This window comes from Heptranchias perlo, chromosome 29 (assembly GCF_035084215.1).
Source record: "Heptranchias perlo isolate sHepPer1 chromosome 29, sHepPer1.hap1, whole genome shotgun sequence".
In the NCBI taxonomy this organism is placed as follows: domain Eukaryota; kingdom Metazoa; phylum Chordata; class Chondrichthyes; order Hexanchiformes; family Hexanchidae; genus Heptranchias; species Heptranchias perlo.
Genome location: NC_090353.1, coordinates 5,136,814 through 5,154,113, shown reverse-complemented (window position 1 = coordinate 5,154,113; position 17,300 = coordinate 5,136,814). Strand labels below are relative to the sequence as shown.

The 17,300-nt window shown below is 44.7% G+C and overlaps 1 protein-coding gene across 4 annotated transcripts in view; it reads right to left on the bottom strand.

Annotated features, from left to right (window-relative positions):
* The window catches only part of LOC137299338 (SAFB-like transcription modulator), a 74,968-nt gene that overhangs the window by 31,543 nt on the left and 26,125 nt on the right, over positions 1–17,300 (bottom strand). For 3 of the 4 annotated variants that reach the window (XM_067968005.1, XM_067968006.1, XM_067968008.1), the window contains exons 9-11: positions 8,794–8,906; positions 7,219–7,338; positions 206–330 (exon numbers count right to left, since the gene is read on the bottom strand). In XM_067968005.1, the coding sequence (XP_067824106.1) occupies positions 206–330; positions 7,219–7,338; positions 8,794–8,906 (358 nt within the window). The remainder of the gene's footprint in view (positions 1–205; positions 331–7,218; positions 7,339–8,793; positions 8,907–17,300) is intronic. The other variant, XM_067968007.1, reaches the window with a different exon arrangement.

The following is a 17,300-nucleotide window of genomic DNA, read 5'->3' as shown; positions in this document are numbered from 1 at the left end:
TGTTACACTGCAAATTAATCGCTAACTTATGGCCACTTCTGTGTAGGTGAAGATTTCTCAAACTCATTTCCTTTAGGACCCTTACAGTTAGCAGAGAGAAGACTATGATCCCAACACTTGATTCAAATCTGCGTTACATGACAGTGTGCTAACCCAATGCACTGCCAGCCATCACTTGCCATCTGTTTCTCTCAACTTCCCTTACTTGAATGTGAAGGTCTGTATCGGTGTTCATCCTTTCCCCTCCTTCTGTCCTTCCGATCATTCTCCCGTTTCTTAGAGTCTCCTCGGCTGTTGTTTCGGTCCTCGCTTTTCCCAACAACAGATGACCTGAAGTGGAATCAAAATAAATTATGTCTCACACATGCTATCTGGGATTTTGTAAATACAATAAGAGCGTTAATCTAGTAGGGAGAACCAGAAAACAAGTTTCATGGGAAGCACTGAGCTTCTTGGATAGACTACTTATTTTTATGAGGGAGGGAGGGAGGGAGGGGGGGATGGGGGGAGGGGGGGATGGAGGGAGGAGGGAGGGGGGGGATGGAGGAGGGAGGGAGGGGGGGGATGGAGGAGGGAGGGAGGGGGGGGATGGAGGAGGGAGGGAGGGGGGGGATGGAGGAGGGAGGGAGGGGGGGGGATGGAGGAGGGAGGGAGGGGGGGGATGGAGGAGGGAGGGAGGGGGGGGATGGAGGAGGGAGGGAGGGGGGGGATGGAGGAGGGAGGGAGGGGGGGGATGGAGGAGGGAGGGAGGGGGGGGATGGAGGAGGGAGGGAGGGGGGGGGATGGAGGAGGGAGGGAGGGGGGGGATGGAGGAGGGAGGGAGGGGGGGGGATGGAGGAGGGAGGGAGGGGGGGATGGAGGAGGGAGGGAGGGGGGGATGGAGGAGGGAGGGAGGGGGGGATGGAGGAGGGAGGGAGGGGGGGATGGAGGAGGGAGGGAGGGGGGGATGGAGGAGGGAGGGGGGGATGGAGGAGGGAGGGAGGGGGGGGATGGAGGAGGGAGGGAGGGGGGGATGGAGGAGGGAGGGAGGGGGGGATGGAGGGAGGGGGGATGGAGGGAGGGAGGGAGGGGGGATGGAGGGAGGGGGGATGGAGGGAGGGAGGGGGGATGGGGGGGAATGGAGGGAGGGGGATGGAGGATGAGGGGGAGAGAACGAGGGAAGGGGGTCCCCATGAGAGAGGGAGAAGAAGAGTGTGAGGTTGAGTGAGCTAAGGGGGAAGGAGGGAGTGAGCTAAGGGGGAAGGAGGGAGTGAGCTAAGGGGGAAGGAGGGAGTGAGCTAAGGGGGAAGGAGGGAGTGAGCTAAGGGGGAAGGAGGGAGTGAGCTAAGGGGGAAGGAGGGAGTGAGCTAAGGGGGAAGGAGGGAGTGAGCTAAGGGGGAAGGAGGGAGTGAGCTAAGGGGGAAGGAGGGAGTGAGCTAAGGGGGAAGGAGGGAGTGAGCTAAGGGGGAAGGAGGGAGTGAGCTAAGGGGGAAGGAGGGAGTGAGCTAAGGGGGAAGGAGGGAGTGAGCTAAGGGGGAAGGAGGGAGTGAGCTAAGGGGGAAGGAGGGAGTGAGCTAAGGGGGAAGGAGGGAGTGAGCTAAGGGGGAAGGAGGGAGTGAGCTAAGGGGGAAGGAGGGAGTGAGCTAAGGGGGAAGGAGGGAGTGAGCTATGGGGGAAGGAGGGAGTGAGCTAAGGGGGAAGGAGGGAGTGAGCTAAGGGGGAAGGAGGGAGTGAGCTAAGGGGGAAGGAGGGAGTGAGCTAAGGGGGAAGGAGGGAGTGAGCTAAGGGGGAAGGAGGGAGTGAGCTAAGGGGGAAGGAGGGAGTGAGCTAAGGGGGAAGGAGGGAGTGAGCTAAGGGGGAAGGAGGGAGTGAGCTAAGGGGGAAGGAGGGAGTGAGCTAAGGGGGAAGGAGGGAGTGAGCTAAGGGGGAAGGAGGGAGTGAGCTAAGGGGGAAGGAGGGAGTGAGCTAAGGGGGAAGGAGGGAGTGAGCTAAGGGGGAAGGAGGGAGTGAGCTAAGGGGGAAGGAGGGAGTGAGCTAAGGGGGAAGGAGGGAGTGAGCTAAGGGGGAAGGAGGGAGTGAGCTAAGGGGGAAGGAGGGAGTGAGGTAAGGGAGAAGGAGGGATGGAGTTTAGGGGAAAGGAGAGAAGTGTTAGAGGATCAGCTTAGTACAAGGAGACGTTAAAGCTCTGAAGACATTATTTGAAGAACAGGGAGTTCTTCTGATGACCTGGCCAACACTGCTCATGTAGTGTGCAAGGTACAAAATGCATGAAAATTATGTAACACCACTGATTAACGATCAATAATAGCTGGCTTCACCTGAGTCCAGTTTAGCAGCTATGTATGCAAGGTGTGAAACGCATGGGGATTAGTGAGCTGAAAATCAACCATTTGAATTTAGAACACCCAGTGTTTGCTTACTAAAATAAAAATTCCTGGAAGTTCGCAGTCAGTCTGTCATCATCCAAAAGACAGGCTAGCATCTTGGGAAATAACCCTTCATCACAACAGGCTCGCCAATTAGCACTTGCGACAACTAACCAGGCAGAAAGACTGCTACCTGATACATGGCATCTATCATTGTCAGGCTAAGCAGCATGCATGGCTCACAGGCACCCCACAGAATTGGAAATTACCATGCAATTTACCATGTCCCCATCCCCACCAGGTAAGATTGCGACAGGAGTGCTGTGAAAGATACCGCCAGATTTTACAGTAACTTTAAGACTTCGGTACTGGCAGAAGTTTACTGTAAAAGTGATTGTATCTCTCGCACTGCTCCCGATTCTGCCACTGATAATCCCATTGCTCCAATAATCCAGAGGACATGAGCTCCTTTATCCTTCTGGCTTCTATGTTTTCTATGTTTCCGTTTCTTGTTCTGGCTGTTGGTGGCTATAGACATTCTGTTTGGTCAAACTTCCGTTCTGCTGCTCTAGTCTTCCAGTCTTCCCTCGTCAGATACTGCATATTATATAATTCAAGTGCTTCTCTAACCTTGTGCTGTTTATTAAATCTAAAAATTGCTGCCGTTACACTTTTCGTAAGAGATTTTAAATAAATTTATAAATCACTAGTTAGGCCTCAGCTGGAGTATTGTGTACAATTCTGGGCACCACACTCTAGGAAGGACATCAAAGCCTTGGAGAGGGTGCAGAGGAGATTTATTAGAATGGTACAAGGGATGAGGGACTTCAGTTATGTAGAGAGGCTAGAGAAGCTGGGATTATTCTCCTTGGAGCAGAGATGCTTAAGGGGAGATTTAATAGAGGTGTTCAAAATTATGAGGGGTTTTGATAGAGTAAATAAGGAGAAACTAATTTTGAATCAGGGACAGGGACTCATCGTAATTAATGCAAGCAAATTAACAGTAATGAAGAAAATAATGGCACTAATCCCCAAGACCAGATGGTTTCCATCCCAGGGTTTTAAACGAAGTGGGTGAGAACATAGCAGAAGCCCTAACCATATCTTACAAAGTTCTCTCGATTCAGGAACCGTTCCTTTAGATTGGAAAATTGCACGTCACTCCGCTATTTAAGAAAGGGGAGAGAGGGCAACCAAGGAATTATAGACCAGTTAACCTAACATCTGTTGTCGGGAAATTACTAGAATCTATAATTAAGGAAAGAGTGACCGAACACCTTGAAAATTTTCAGCTGATCAGTATGGATTTGTAAAGGGTTGGTCATGCCTGACGAACCTGATTGAATTTTTTGAAGAGGTGACTAAAGTAGTGGACAGGGGAATGTCTATGGATGTTCTTTATATGGATTTCCAGAAGGCATTCGATAAGGTCCCTCATAAGAGACTGTTAGCTAAAAGTTGAAGCTCATGGAATTGAGGGCAAATTATTGACCTGGTTAGGAAATTGGGTGAGCGGCAGGAGACAGAGAGTAGGGATAATGGGCAGGTACTCAAATTGGCAGGATGTGACCAGTGGTGTCCCACAGGGATCTGTGGGCCTCAACTATTCACTATTTATTAACGACTTAGATCCAAATTTGCTGATGACACAAAGATAAATGTAAGGAGTCGCACAACACCAGGTTATAGTCCAACAGCTTTATTTGAAATCACAAGCTTTCGGAGCTTTGCTCCTTCGTCAGGTGAAGTGACCCACATCATGGACACAAAGATAGGCAGCATTGTAAGCAGTGTAGATGTAAGCATAAAATTAGAGAGCTATTAATAGATTAAGTGAATGGGCAAAACTGTGGCAAATGGATTTCAATGTAGGCAAGTTTTTAGGTCCAAAGTGTATGACCTCAAAGGATAAATCAGAGTACTTTCTAAATGACTTAGTGGCACATGTACATAAGTCATTAAAATGTCATGGAGAGGTACAGAAAATAATCAAAAAGGCTGGCCTTCATATCTAGAGGACTAGAATACAAGGGGGTAGAAGTTATGCTACAGCTATACAAAGCCCTGGTTGGACCACATCTACAGTACTGTGTTCAGTTCTGGGTACTGCACCTTAGGAAAGATATATTGGCCTTGGAGGGAGTGCAGCGTAAATTTACTAGAATGGTAGCTGGACTCCAAGTGTTAAATTCTGAGGCGAGATTACACAACCTAGGCTTGTATTCTTGGAATTTAGAAGACTAAGGGGTGATTTGATCTAAGTTTTCAAAATATTAAAGGGAACTGATAGGATAGATAGAGAGAAACTATTTCCTGGCTGGGGAGTCCAGGACTAGGGGACATAGCCTAAAAATTAGAGCCAGAACTTTCAGGAGTGAAGTTAGAAACACTTCTACACGCAAAGGGTGGTAGAAGTTTGGAACTCTCTTCCACAAACAATAATTGAGCTAGCATCAACTGCCAAGTTTAAATGTGCGATTGATAGATTTTTGTTAACCAAAGGTATTTAGGGATATGGGGTTAAGACGGGTGTGTGGAGTTAGTTCACAGATCACCCATGATCTCACTGAATGGTGGAACAGGCTCGAGGGGCTATTTGGCCTACTCCTGTTCCTATAAACTGTTTCCACTGACAGGAGGGTCGGTAACCAGGGGACACAGGTTTAAAGTAATTAGCAAAAGAAGTAGAGGGGAGATGAGGAGAATTTTTTTTTACGCAGCAAGTTGTTATGATCTGGAATGCACTGCCTGAAAGGGTGGTGTATAGAATCTGAATTCTTGCCACAGAATTTGATTGGGTTTGTTGCAGAATTCTAAAGCCCTGGCAATAAGATCAAAAACGTCAACAAAAGTGGAACACATCTCATCAGACATCATGTGCAATGAAATCTGTACGATTAAGTAATGTCAGAAAGACGGGTTCGATGAATGTGGCCAAGTGATCAAGGCACTATGGAGCAGGAAGCAAATAGACTAACGACCAAAGCTTCAAACTAATCTCGCTAAATCAAACCAATAAACCAACTGTAGGCTAAACTCAGCGAGATGCAAGACATATAATGGGATGAGAAAACTGAAGAATCTCAGTACTTTTTTTTAAGGCTGGGTTAGTTTCCCTTCTTTACTGATGTCTAATTGGTTCATTTCCTTTTATTTAAAATGTTCGTTTAGAATTTTAGCAGTACTTTGCGGAGCGGTTAAGGCTGAATCAGGGTGTTGTTTTGAAACAGTGTTGAGTTGGATGTGCACCACCAGAGTAGGTCATCAGCCACCAATGTCAGAGATAGAGGCACATGTGGTACAAGGGCCGAACCTCAGACCAACCACCAGTGCTGGGCTCAGCGATTGCCCAGTGATCCAACCTGAGCTCCAGTACCAGCCAGGAAGGAACAGTGTAAAGAGCAGGGTTCTGCCTGATATGTCTAACATGGCACAGAAGAGGCAACAGATGCCAAAGACCAAGAGGCAAACCTGGAGAGGCTGGTTTTAAGGCACCATGAAGAAAGAAGCAATCCAGAACTTCTATGAGGCATTCCCAGGACCTTGAGGATAGTAATCTCAGTATTTACTCCTGATACCATGTGTTGGACCACCAATCAGGAAGAAATAGATTAGGTATTACAATGGGTAGCTGGATAGATGATTTGGGTAACAGGTTTAGATTCCTAGAACACTGTGACAAGTTCTGAGGCAAGGGAAGCTGTTCAAAATGAATGGGCTTCACCCAAATCAAAGAGAAACCACTGAGGCAGGATTTAAACTGGTAAAGCACGGGGAAGATGAACAATACAGGCCAAAAAGGAAATTAATAGAAAGAAAATGAGAAAAGAAATGCTGTAAGAAATAGGCTGTACCCTAAAAAAAGCAGACATATGAACTTTAAAAGCATTTGCAACAAGATAACTGAACTCAAGGCTGTTGTGGCAATTGGGAACAGTGATGTAATGGAGATCTCAGAAACATGGTTAACCCAATGATGGACAAATACAACAAACAAGGGTTTAAAGTGTTCAGAATGGACAAACTAGAGAGGAAAGGAGCTGAGTAGCTCTATGTGTCAGGGATACCTGGGTCATCAACAAAGTAGACCCCCTGGTACAGGGTAAGTTTTCTAATAAGCTGGTTTAGTAAGTATGTAATGCAAAGGGAGCAAAGGAAATTCCAGTGGTTTGCTATTGACCATTGGGTCAAAAGAAAGGAGGACAGGTTACTCTATGAAGAGACAAAGAAGGTCTGTACCATGAAAGGTGCACACTAATGGGGGACTTTAACCAACCTAACACACTGGGAATTTCCAGGTGGTCTAGAGTCTAAGCTATTAGGTTAGGAACGTTACAAATAATAACTTGCATCTCGACCTGGAAGTAATGGCACCAGGGACCATAACATGATCTGAGATAACATAATACTACACATCAATACACAAGTATGCACTGAAAAAGGCCAACTTCAATGCAGTGAAGGAAGAGCTTAAATAAACCAAATGGGGTTGTAGTATGGGGAGAGAGCAGGAATATGGTATTGAGAAAGAGGATCAGCCTGGATCATACTGAGTGGTGGAGCACACTCGAAGGAAGGAATGGCCTTCTCCTGCACCTATGTTCTAAGTACTTAAGGAAATTTCAGCTAAAGAGCTTTAAATTCATTCTACAATGCAGGATAAGTATAGACCAGGCACAGATTAAAGAAACATGACCCTAAAGAAATTAAGATAACATGAATAGAACTAAATAAGAAAAACATAACTCTACAAAGTCTGTAAGGAGAAAGATAAGGGAAACTGCTGGGAATACAGGAGCTTGTAAAATAATGGCCTGGATTTTGCACTGAGCAATGAACGAACGTCACCCACGCTCATTAGATTTAAACTTACCCAGAAACTATCCACGGGCTTTTGGGCGCCAACTTCTTGCAATGGGGAGCCGAAAAAAGTGCAGCATCCTCTCCTGGGCATCTGTGAGCTTTGTGAGCGGGGCAAGGAACTGTGTATCCCCTTAACCAATCAGATTGAAGCATTGTTAACAAGCCATGCAGACACAGAACCAGGAAGTGTTAGTTAGATTAGTAAATGCAATGTAAAATCAGTTACAGAAAGTGAAATAAAGAGGATAAGAATTGAATTAAAAGACAGAGATAAATGGGATAGAAAGAAAAAGTAAAACATTTTTGTACAATTAAATTTTGAAGGAAACTCCACACTTGTAAAAGTAAATTTTCAGTGCCAGTGAGGTTGTTTGGCAGTCATTAAGACTTACCACAACGTTAAAAATTTTGATTAGACTAAAAGAACTGGACACACCTTTTTAGGTGAAAATAATTAGTTTCCAGCTAGGCAAGAGAGCAACTTCGGCCATTGCAGCCAATTGACCAGCGAGTCAGCCGGCGAGGTCTCCTTCCCACACAGCTTTCGGAGGAGCAGGGCGTCTGGTAGAGCAACTTCCGGATTTCCGCGTTTGACTGCACATGTGCGCTCGCTGGAAGTTGTTCTTCCATTTGCCCTGAAATATCGGTGAGCCCTGTTAGGATCTCCGTTATTTTCAGAGCAAATTCTGGGCAAATGTGAAAAATGAAGCCAGAGGGGCAAAGAGGAAATTGGAATGACTATACTTGTAGAACTAAGTGCAACAGTAAGAAATTCTTCGGTATTAGAACAGCAAGAGCATTAAAGAATCAAGATCACTTAAGGGTGAAACTGAGTTTGAACAAAAAATAGTTCCCATACTAAGCGATTACTTCCTATAAGTACTCACTGTAGAAAGCACAACAGCATTCCACCAATTATAGGAGGTTCTGCAACTAAACTTAATCCCTCTGATGTTATCTGCATAGATGCCCCAGACAGATGTTAAAAAGGCTCAAAACCAATAAATCCCAAGGATGACTGCCATCTACCAAAGGATGCTAAGTGCTGACTGTCTGGTAGAAAGATACTGTTGGCCATCACCAGTTTCTGGATAATGCTGATGGAATGTACAGATCTTGGATCCCAGTGTGTAAACTGTAGGTTTTTTTTTGTACAAACACTTTTTAAGAGTGAAAGTTCAATAAAAATGACTCGTGTGGAGGTTCTATGGCCAAATCAAGCCAACACCAAACTACAAACACAACTGTAACTGGCAACCAGTCATGATGCAGAGACGATGTCTGAGAACTCTTCCCATTTACACAGTGCCAGCGTAACATTGCTGTTAACAATGGGAAAAGGAACTGAGGCCTGTTCAGGATATGGTGCTCTTGTCTAGCTCAAGTATGAAATAAGATCACATTACACTAGCAAGATGACAAAATTGCTTTTAAAGGGACACTGTCCCTATGACTTTACCTGGTTGAATAATGGGCCTATATTAGCACACAGAGAATAAAACAAAAAATAATTAGCATTTTATAAAAACATGTGCAACACTTCATGCTGCCTGAGCAAAACCAATGAGTCATGTAACATGCTTACTTGTCTCCAGATTGTCCTCGGTCACTATCAGCTCTTGGACTGCAACTTGATTTGGAGTCTCTCACATTTCTCCCCTTCTCCTCTGTACTTTTGTGGCCAGGTTCACTTTTAGCCTGAAGACACAAACACACATTATATTTGACCACCCATGGAGCTGCCATTGGATTGCAGATATATGCACCATTCTCAGCATCCCCATGGTCAAGAATCACCAACAACCGAGTTAACAGAACCACAGATCCAACACTTCTTTTCTCCATGTTGTGGACTACATATGGAACACACCAGAGACCAGCTGAGGTGGCGGGCAGGTGACCTATGCGTAGCCTCTGTCAATACCACTCAGCATCTGATTGTTCTGCTGTCCAACAATTGTCATTCCACCCCTGTGGGTAAATAGCTGACTTCCAACCTGCACATTTGCACGAGAGCTATGATCTCAAATCAAAAAAACTTACAAAAATACCAACTCAGCCTCATCATCAAGTTTACAAATGGTGCCCTAAAACCAGAAATGGAAAGCAGACAAAATGCTGGTGTGGAAATTTCTGGAAGAAAGTAGTAAGTGGAGCCATTTTGAAAGAATAGGTAATCTTGCGTGGTGTGCCTCAAAGACAAAAATATCTGTCTTTTCCTGGAACTGTGCCCATTTCTTACTCCCCAATTCTTTATTTCTCTGTCTTCCACTCCTCTTCTCTCTGTATGTCTCTTCCAAAACTTTCCAGTTACCCCATTTATTTGGCTCCAACTATTCTTTACAGAGTCTCTTAATGCAATTCTCTCCTGTATGTCCCTTCATTCTCGGTCTGCCTGTCAAACATTTCCTCTTTGTATGTCCTTTACGTGCGTTTGTCACTATCTCCTTTTCCTCTCTCCGAGATCTGGAGCCAGGCTCATCTCCCCTTGGAATTAGGGGACATGGGAACAGGAGTAGGCCATTCAGCCCTTGAGCCTGTAGCCTCGAGTCATTCAATTAGACCATGGCTGATCTGCACCTCAATATAATTTACCCACCTTTGATCCACATCCCTTGATACCATTACCAACAAAAATCTATCGAACTCAGTCTTAAAAATTTCAGTTGACCCAGCATCCACAGCCTTTTGGGGGAGAGAGTTCCAGATTTCAACTGCCCTTTGTGTGAAAATGTGCTTCTTGATTTCACTTCTTGATTGCCTAGCACCAATTTTAAGATTGTTCTGGATTCCTCCACCAGAGGAAATAGTTTCTCTGTATCTATCCTATCAAATCCCTTTTATCATTTTAAACACTTCGATTAGATCACCCCTCAACCTTCCAAACTTAATGGAATACAAACCAAGTTTATGCAACCTGTTCTCATAATTTAACCCTTTATGCCTTGGTATCATTTTGGTGAATCTGTGTTGTACCTCTTCCAAGGCAAATATATTTTTTCTGAGGTTCGTTGCTCAAAACTGAGTGTGCAGGGGGAAATTGAAAAAGGATGTAAGAAGGGCAAAGAGAGAATATGAGAAAAGATTAGTGGGTAACATAAAAGGCAACCCAAAAATCTTTTATAAATACATAAAAAGTAAAAGGATAGTTAAAGGAATGGTGGGGCTGATCAGGGACAAAGAAGGAAATCTTCTTGTGCAGACTGAGGTACTGAATGAATACTTTGTGCCAGTCTTCACAAAAGAAGAGGATGAAATTGATGTCACAATAGAGGAAAAGGGGGGAGTAGAGATACTGGATAGGATAAAAATAGATAGAAAGGGGGTGCTACATAGGTAGGCATCACTCAATGTTAACAAGCCACCCAGTCCAGATGGAATGCATTGTAGGTTGCTCAGGGAAGCAAGGATGGAGGTAGCAGAAGCTCTGATCACAATCTTTCAATCATCCTTAGATATGGGAGTGGTGCCAGACAACTGGAGGGTGGCAAATGTTACACCCCTATTTAAAAAAGGGGAGAGGGATAAATCTGGTAACTACAGGCTGATCAGTCTAACGTCAGTGGTGGGAAAACTACTAGAAACCATTGTCAAGCACAAAATTAATTCTCACTTGGAGAAGCATGGGTTAATAAGGGTCAGCCAACATGGATTTGTTAAAGGCAAAGCGTGTCTGACTAACCTGATTGAGTTCTTTGATGAAGTATCAGAGAGGGTTGATGAAGGTAGTGCAGTAGATGTTGTATATATGGGCTTTCAAAAGGCATTTGATAAAGTAACGCATAATGACTTATTCGGAAAATAGAAGCACATGGGATTAAAGTTGGTAACTTGGGTACTTGGTAATTGGCTAAAGGATAGGAGGCAGAGAGTAGCAGTGAATGGATGTATTTCTAACTGGAGAGAAGTATGCAGTGCACCCCCCCACCCCCCAGAGATCAGTATTAGGACCATTGCTTTTCTTGTTATATATAAATGATCTGGATTGGGTACAGGAAGTATAATTTTGAAGTTTGCAGATGATACAAAACTTGTGCGAGGTGATGCACTTTGGAGGGACTAACAAGGCAAGGGAATACACAATGAATGGGAGGACCCTAGGCAAGACAGAGGGTCAGAGGGATCTTGGTGTGCAAGTTCACAGATCCCTGAAGGCGGCGGAACAGGTAGATAAGGTGGTAAAGAAGGCATATGGGATACTTGCCTTTATTAGCCGAGGCATAGAATATAAGAGCAAGGAGGTTATGATGGAGCTGTATAAAACACTGGTTAGGCCACAGCTGGAGTACTGTGTGCAGTTCTGGTCGCCACACTACAGGAAGGATGTGATCGCTTTGGAGAGGGTGCAGAGGAGATTCACCAGGATGTTACCAGGGCTGGAGCGCTTCAGCTATGAAGAGAGACTGGGAAGATTGGGTTTGTTTTCCTTGGAGCAGAGGAGGCTGAGGGGGGACATGATTGAGGTGTACAAAATTATGAGGGGCACAGATAGGATGGATACTAAGGAGCTTTTTCCCTTCGTTGAGGGTTCTATAACAAGGGGACATAGATTCAAGGTAAAAGGCGGGAGGTTTAGAGGGGATTTGAGAAAGAATTTTTTCACCCAGAGGGTGGTTGGAGTCTGGAACTCACTGTCTGAAAGGGTTGTGGAGGCAGGAACCCTCACAACATTCAAGAAGCATTTGGATGAGCACTTGAAATGCCATAGCATACAAGGCTACGGACCAAATGCTGGAATATGGGATTAGAGTAGACAGGGCTGATGGCCGGCGCGGACACGATGGGCCGAAGGGCCTCTATCCGTGCTGTATAACTCTATGACTCTCTATGACAGTGAGGAGGATAGTAGCAGACTTCAGGAGGACATAGATCTACAAAAAGTGACATCACAGGACAAGGAGGAGCACCGAGGTAAGTCAGTAAGTATTTAGTTAATTGGTTAGCATTTTTAGTGGTTATTAGTAGTTATTGGGGATAAAAGAAGTGGGAGCGGAGGCCCGAAAGCAGAAGGAGCGGGACCAGCGACCGAGAGCAGAGCACACAAAGCTGAGACCAACTCAATCACAGGCTGAAATTTGAAAGAGTGACATCAGAGGACAGCAGGTTGGTGACTGGTTGGTGATTAATACATTTTTTTTGCTCTCTAAGCTAGAAGTGGTTTAAACTAGGAACATACAACTTGCTAATAATTTATTAAATTAACAACTTAAACTAGATAAATTAATTAGTTTAATAAAAATAATCCAAGTGAATTAATTACATAAAAACTTTAATTAAGTAAATAAATAAAACAAGGTTAGATAGAGATGGCACAGATCACAGATCAGCCATGATCTTATCAAATGGCGGAGCAGGCATGAGGAGCTGAATGGCCTACTCCTGTTCCTATGTTCCTATGGCAATGCAGGTGGTGTGCCGTAACTGCAGTATGTGGGAGTTTGTGGAGAGCAGCATGATCCCAGGCAACCACATCTGCAGCAAGTGACTGCAACTCGAGGAACTTCGGCTGAGAGTTGTTGGGCTGAAGTTCGAGGTGCAACTCTGATGCATCAGGGAGAGGGAGAGTTACCTGGACATCTTGACCCAGGAGGCAGTCACACCCCTTAGGTTAGGTAGTGGTTTAGGTTTGGTTAATGATCAGGGACAGGAGGATGTGACTGCAAGTCAGGCAGGTAAGGGGACCCCAGATGCAGTAGTGGAGGAGCCTCAGACTTTGCCCTTGTCCAACAGGTATGAGGTACATGCTACCTGTGTGGATGAGAACAAAGACTACAGGGTGGATGGGCAAACTGACCACAGCACCGTGGTACAGGAGGCCATTCAAGTTGGGGGAGCGCAAAGGAATGCGGTAGTGTTAGGGGATAGTATAGTCAAGGGGATAGATACTGTTCTCTGCAGCCGCGACCGGGAGTCCTGAAGGCTGTGTTGCCTGCCCGGTGCCAGGGTTAAGGACATCTCCTTGCAGCTGGAGAAGAACTTGGAGAAGGAGGGGGAAGGATCCAGTTGTTGTGGTCCACGTAGGAACCAACGACATAGGTAGAACTAGGAATGAGGTTCTGCTGAGGGAGTTTGAGGAGCTAGGATCTAAATTAAAAACCAGAACCTCAAAGGTAATAATCTCTGGATTACTACCCAAGCCACGTGCAAATTGGCAGAGGAACAAACAGCTCAGATAGTTAAATGTGTGGATGAAAGAGTGGTGTGGGAAGACAGGGGTTTCGATTTGTGGGGCACTGGCACCAGTACTGGGAAAAGAGGGAGCTCCACTTAACTGGGCTAGGACCAGAGCCCTGGCAAATCGAATAACTGGGGCTTTAAATTAATAAGAGTGGGGGGAGGGTTCGGGTAAGGGTAAATTTATAAGTCTAAAGAGAAAAGTCAAGGCGGTAGAACAGAGTAGTGATTTGGGTAAAAATAAGCCGACTGTCTCTGGAAGGGCCAGAGAGTTTAACAAAGGTAATAGGGCATTAGCAACTAAGGTCACATCAGGAAAAATAGTAAAAACTGGAAATAGTGGGGAACCAAGGGTCTAATGAGAGTGAGGAACTTAAAGTAATTAAGATTAGTAAAGAAAAAGTACTGGAGAAATTAATGGGACTAGAAGCCAATAAATCCACTGGACCTGATGGCCTATATCCTAGGGTTTTAAAAGAGGTGGCTGCAGAGATAGTGGATGCATTGGTTTTGATCTTCCAGAATTCCCTAGATTCTAGGACAGTACCCTTGGACTGGAAGATAGCAAATGTAACCCTGCTATTCAAGAAAGGAGAGAGAAAGCAGGGAACTACAGGCCAGTTAGCCTGACATCAGTAGATGGGAAAATGCTCGAATCTATTAAGGACATAGTAACAGGGCACTTAGAAAATCATAATATGATTAGGCAGAGTCGACATGATTTTATGAAAGAGAAATCGTGTTTGACAAATCTATTAAGTGTTTTTTTGAGGGTGTAACTAGCAGGGTAGATAAAGGGGAACCAGTGGACGTCGTATATTTGGATTTTCAAAGGACATTCGATAAGGTGCCACACAAGAGGTTGTTACACAAGATTAGGGATTGGGGGTAATATATTAGCATGTACTGAGGATTGGTTAATGGACAGAAAACAAACAGTAGGAATAAACGGGTAATTTTCGGGTTGGCAGGATGTAACTAGTGAGGTGCCGCAAGGATCAGTGCTTGGGCCTCAGCTGTTTACAATATATATCAATGACTTAGATGAGGGGACCGAGTGTAATGTATCCATTGCTGACGATACAAAGCTGGGTGGGAAGGTAAGCTCTGAGGAGGACGCAAAAAGGCTGCAAAGGGATAGAGACAGGTTAAGTGAGCAGGTGAGAAGATGGCAGATGGAGTATAATGTGGGGAAATGTGAAATTATCCACTTTGGTAAGAAGAACAGAATATTTTTTAAAAGGTGAGAAACTAAGAAACTAAGAAATGTTGGTATTCAGAGGGATTTGGGTGACCTTGTACAGGAATCACAGGAAGTTAACATGTAGGAACAGCAAGCAATTAGGAAGGCAAATGCCATGTTAGCCTTTATTGCTAGGGGGTTGGAGTATAAGAGTAGGGAGGTCTTGCTGCAATTATATAGGGCAGTGGTGAGACCACACCTGGAGTACTGTGTAGAGTTTTGGTCTCCTTACCTAAGGAAGGATATTCTTGCCTTAGAGATGGTGCAACGAAGGTTCACCAGATTGATTCCTAGAATGAGAGGGTTGTCCTATGAGGAGAGATTGAGTAGAATGGGCCTATATTCTCTGGTGTTTAGAAGAATGAGAGGTGATCTCACTCAAGTGTATAAAATTCTTAGAGGGCTTCGCTGGGTAGATGCTAGAGGCTGTTTCCTCTGGCTGGAGATCTGGGGGTCAGTGTCAAGATAAGGGGTCGGCCACTTAGGACCAAGATGAGGAAAAGTTTCTTCACTCAGAGGGTTGTAAATCTTTGGAATTCTCTATCCCAGAGGGCTGTGGATGCTGAGTCATTGAGTATATTCAGGACTGAGATCGAAAGATTTTTGGACACTAAGGGAATCAAGGCATATGGGGCTAGGGTGGGAAAGTGGAGTTGAGGGAGAAGATCAGCCATGATCTGATTGAATGATGGAGGAGGCTCGAGGGGCCGTATGGCCTACTCCTGCTCCTATTTCTTATGTTCTTATGACTGGTGAAATGGGCAGATGCAATTTAATGTGGATACGTGTGAAGTGATGCACTTTGGGAAGAACAACATGGAGAGGCAGTATAATCTAAATGGTACTAGTTTGCAACAGCTGAGGGACCCAGGGGTGCACATTCACAATTCTTTGAAGGTGGCAGAGCAAGTTGATAAGGCAGTTATGAAAGCATATGGGACACTTGGCTTTGTAAATAGGGGCACTGAATACAAAACAAGGAAGTCATGCTAAACATTTACAAATGGCTGGTTAGGCCTCAGATGGAATATTGTGTACCTCTGGGCACCACACTTTAGGAAGGATGTCAAGGCCTTGGAAAGGGTACAGAGGAGGATTACCTGAATGATACCAGGGATGAGGGATGTCAGTTATGTGGAGAGATTGGAGAAGCTGGGATTGTTCTCCTTAGAGCAGAGAAGGTTAAGGGGAGACCTAATGGAGGTATTCAAAATAGTGAAGGGTTTCGATACAGCAAATAGAAACTGTTTCTCCTGGCAAGCAGGTCAGTAACCAGAGGTCATAGGTATAAAATAATTGGCAAAAGAACTAGAGAGGAAATGAGGAGGAATTTTTTCACAGAGGATTGTTAAGATCTAGAATGCACTACCTGAAAGGGTGGTGGAAGCAGATTCCATAGGAACTTTCAAAAAGCAACTGGACATGTACTTGAAGAGGAGTAATTTGCATGGTTATGGGGAAAAAACTGGGGTTTGATACTAAATTGGACTCCTCTTTCAAAGAGCCGGCACGGGCACGACAGGCCGAATGGCCTCCTACTGTGCTGTAAGATTCTATGGGTCTGACTAATCCTTTGTACAACTAAAGTATCACTTCCACACTTTTGAATTCCAACCCCCTGGGATAAAGGCCAATAATCCATTAGCATTTATGATTACTTCTTGTACCTGTGCACTACCTTTTAGTGATTTGTGTACATGGACACCTAGATCCCTTCACTCCTGCACAGCTCCTAGTCTCTCACCGTTAAAAAAATATTCTGATTTGTCTTTCTCATGCTCCCCCACTGACACCTGCTCCACTTGGCCCACCTCATTCCCTAGAACCAAGTCCAGCAATGCTTCCTTCCTCGTTGGGCCGGAAACGTACTGGTTAAGAAAGTTACTCTGGACCCATTTCAAAAATTCCTCCCCCTCTTTGCCCCTTATGTTATTATAGTTATCCCAGTCTATATTAGGAAAGTTGAAGTCCCCAGTTAACACTACTCTGTGGCTTTTGCACCTCTCTGTAATTTCCCTGCAAATTTGCTCCTCTATATCCTTCCCACTAGTTGGTGGCCTATAGAATACACCTAGTAGTGTAATGGCACCTCTATTGTTTCTTAACTCTAACCAAATAGATTCTGTCCTTGAACCCTCCAGGACATTCTCTATCTCCAGCACTGCAATAATATCCTCAATCAATACTGCCAGCCCCCTCCTCTCTTTCCTTCCCTATCTTTCCTGAACACCTTATATCCAGGAATATTTAGTACCCAATCCTGCCCTTTTTTGAGCCAGGTCTCCGTTATCGTCACATCGTATTCCCATGTGGCTATTTGCGCCTGCAGCTCACCAACCTTTTTTTTAAAAACACGCTTTGTGCGTTTACACACATGCACTGCAAACCAGTCTTAGACTTTCTTGTACTCTTTCTTAGTCTGATCCCACCTAATAGTGTACTATTACTTGCTCTAGTGCTATCTTTCTCCCCCGATCCTTTGTGCCCCTTGTTTCTCCTTTCCATTGCTTCATTCTGGTGTCCATCCCCGTTTACTCTTTCTGTTACTTCTTCAAAAAATTCAGTAAGGCTGGTCATGCATGACTTTCCCTTCTGAAATCTGTGCTGATTATTATTTTTATTATATTTTCATTTTCTAGATGTTTTTCTATTACATCTTTGAGTAAAGAGTCCAT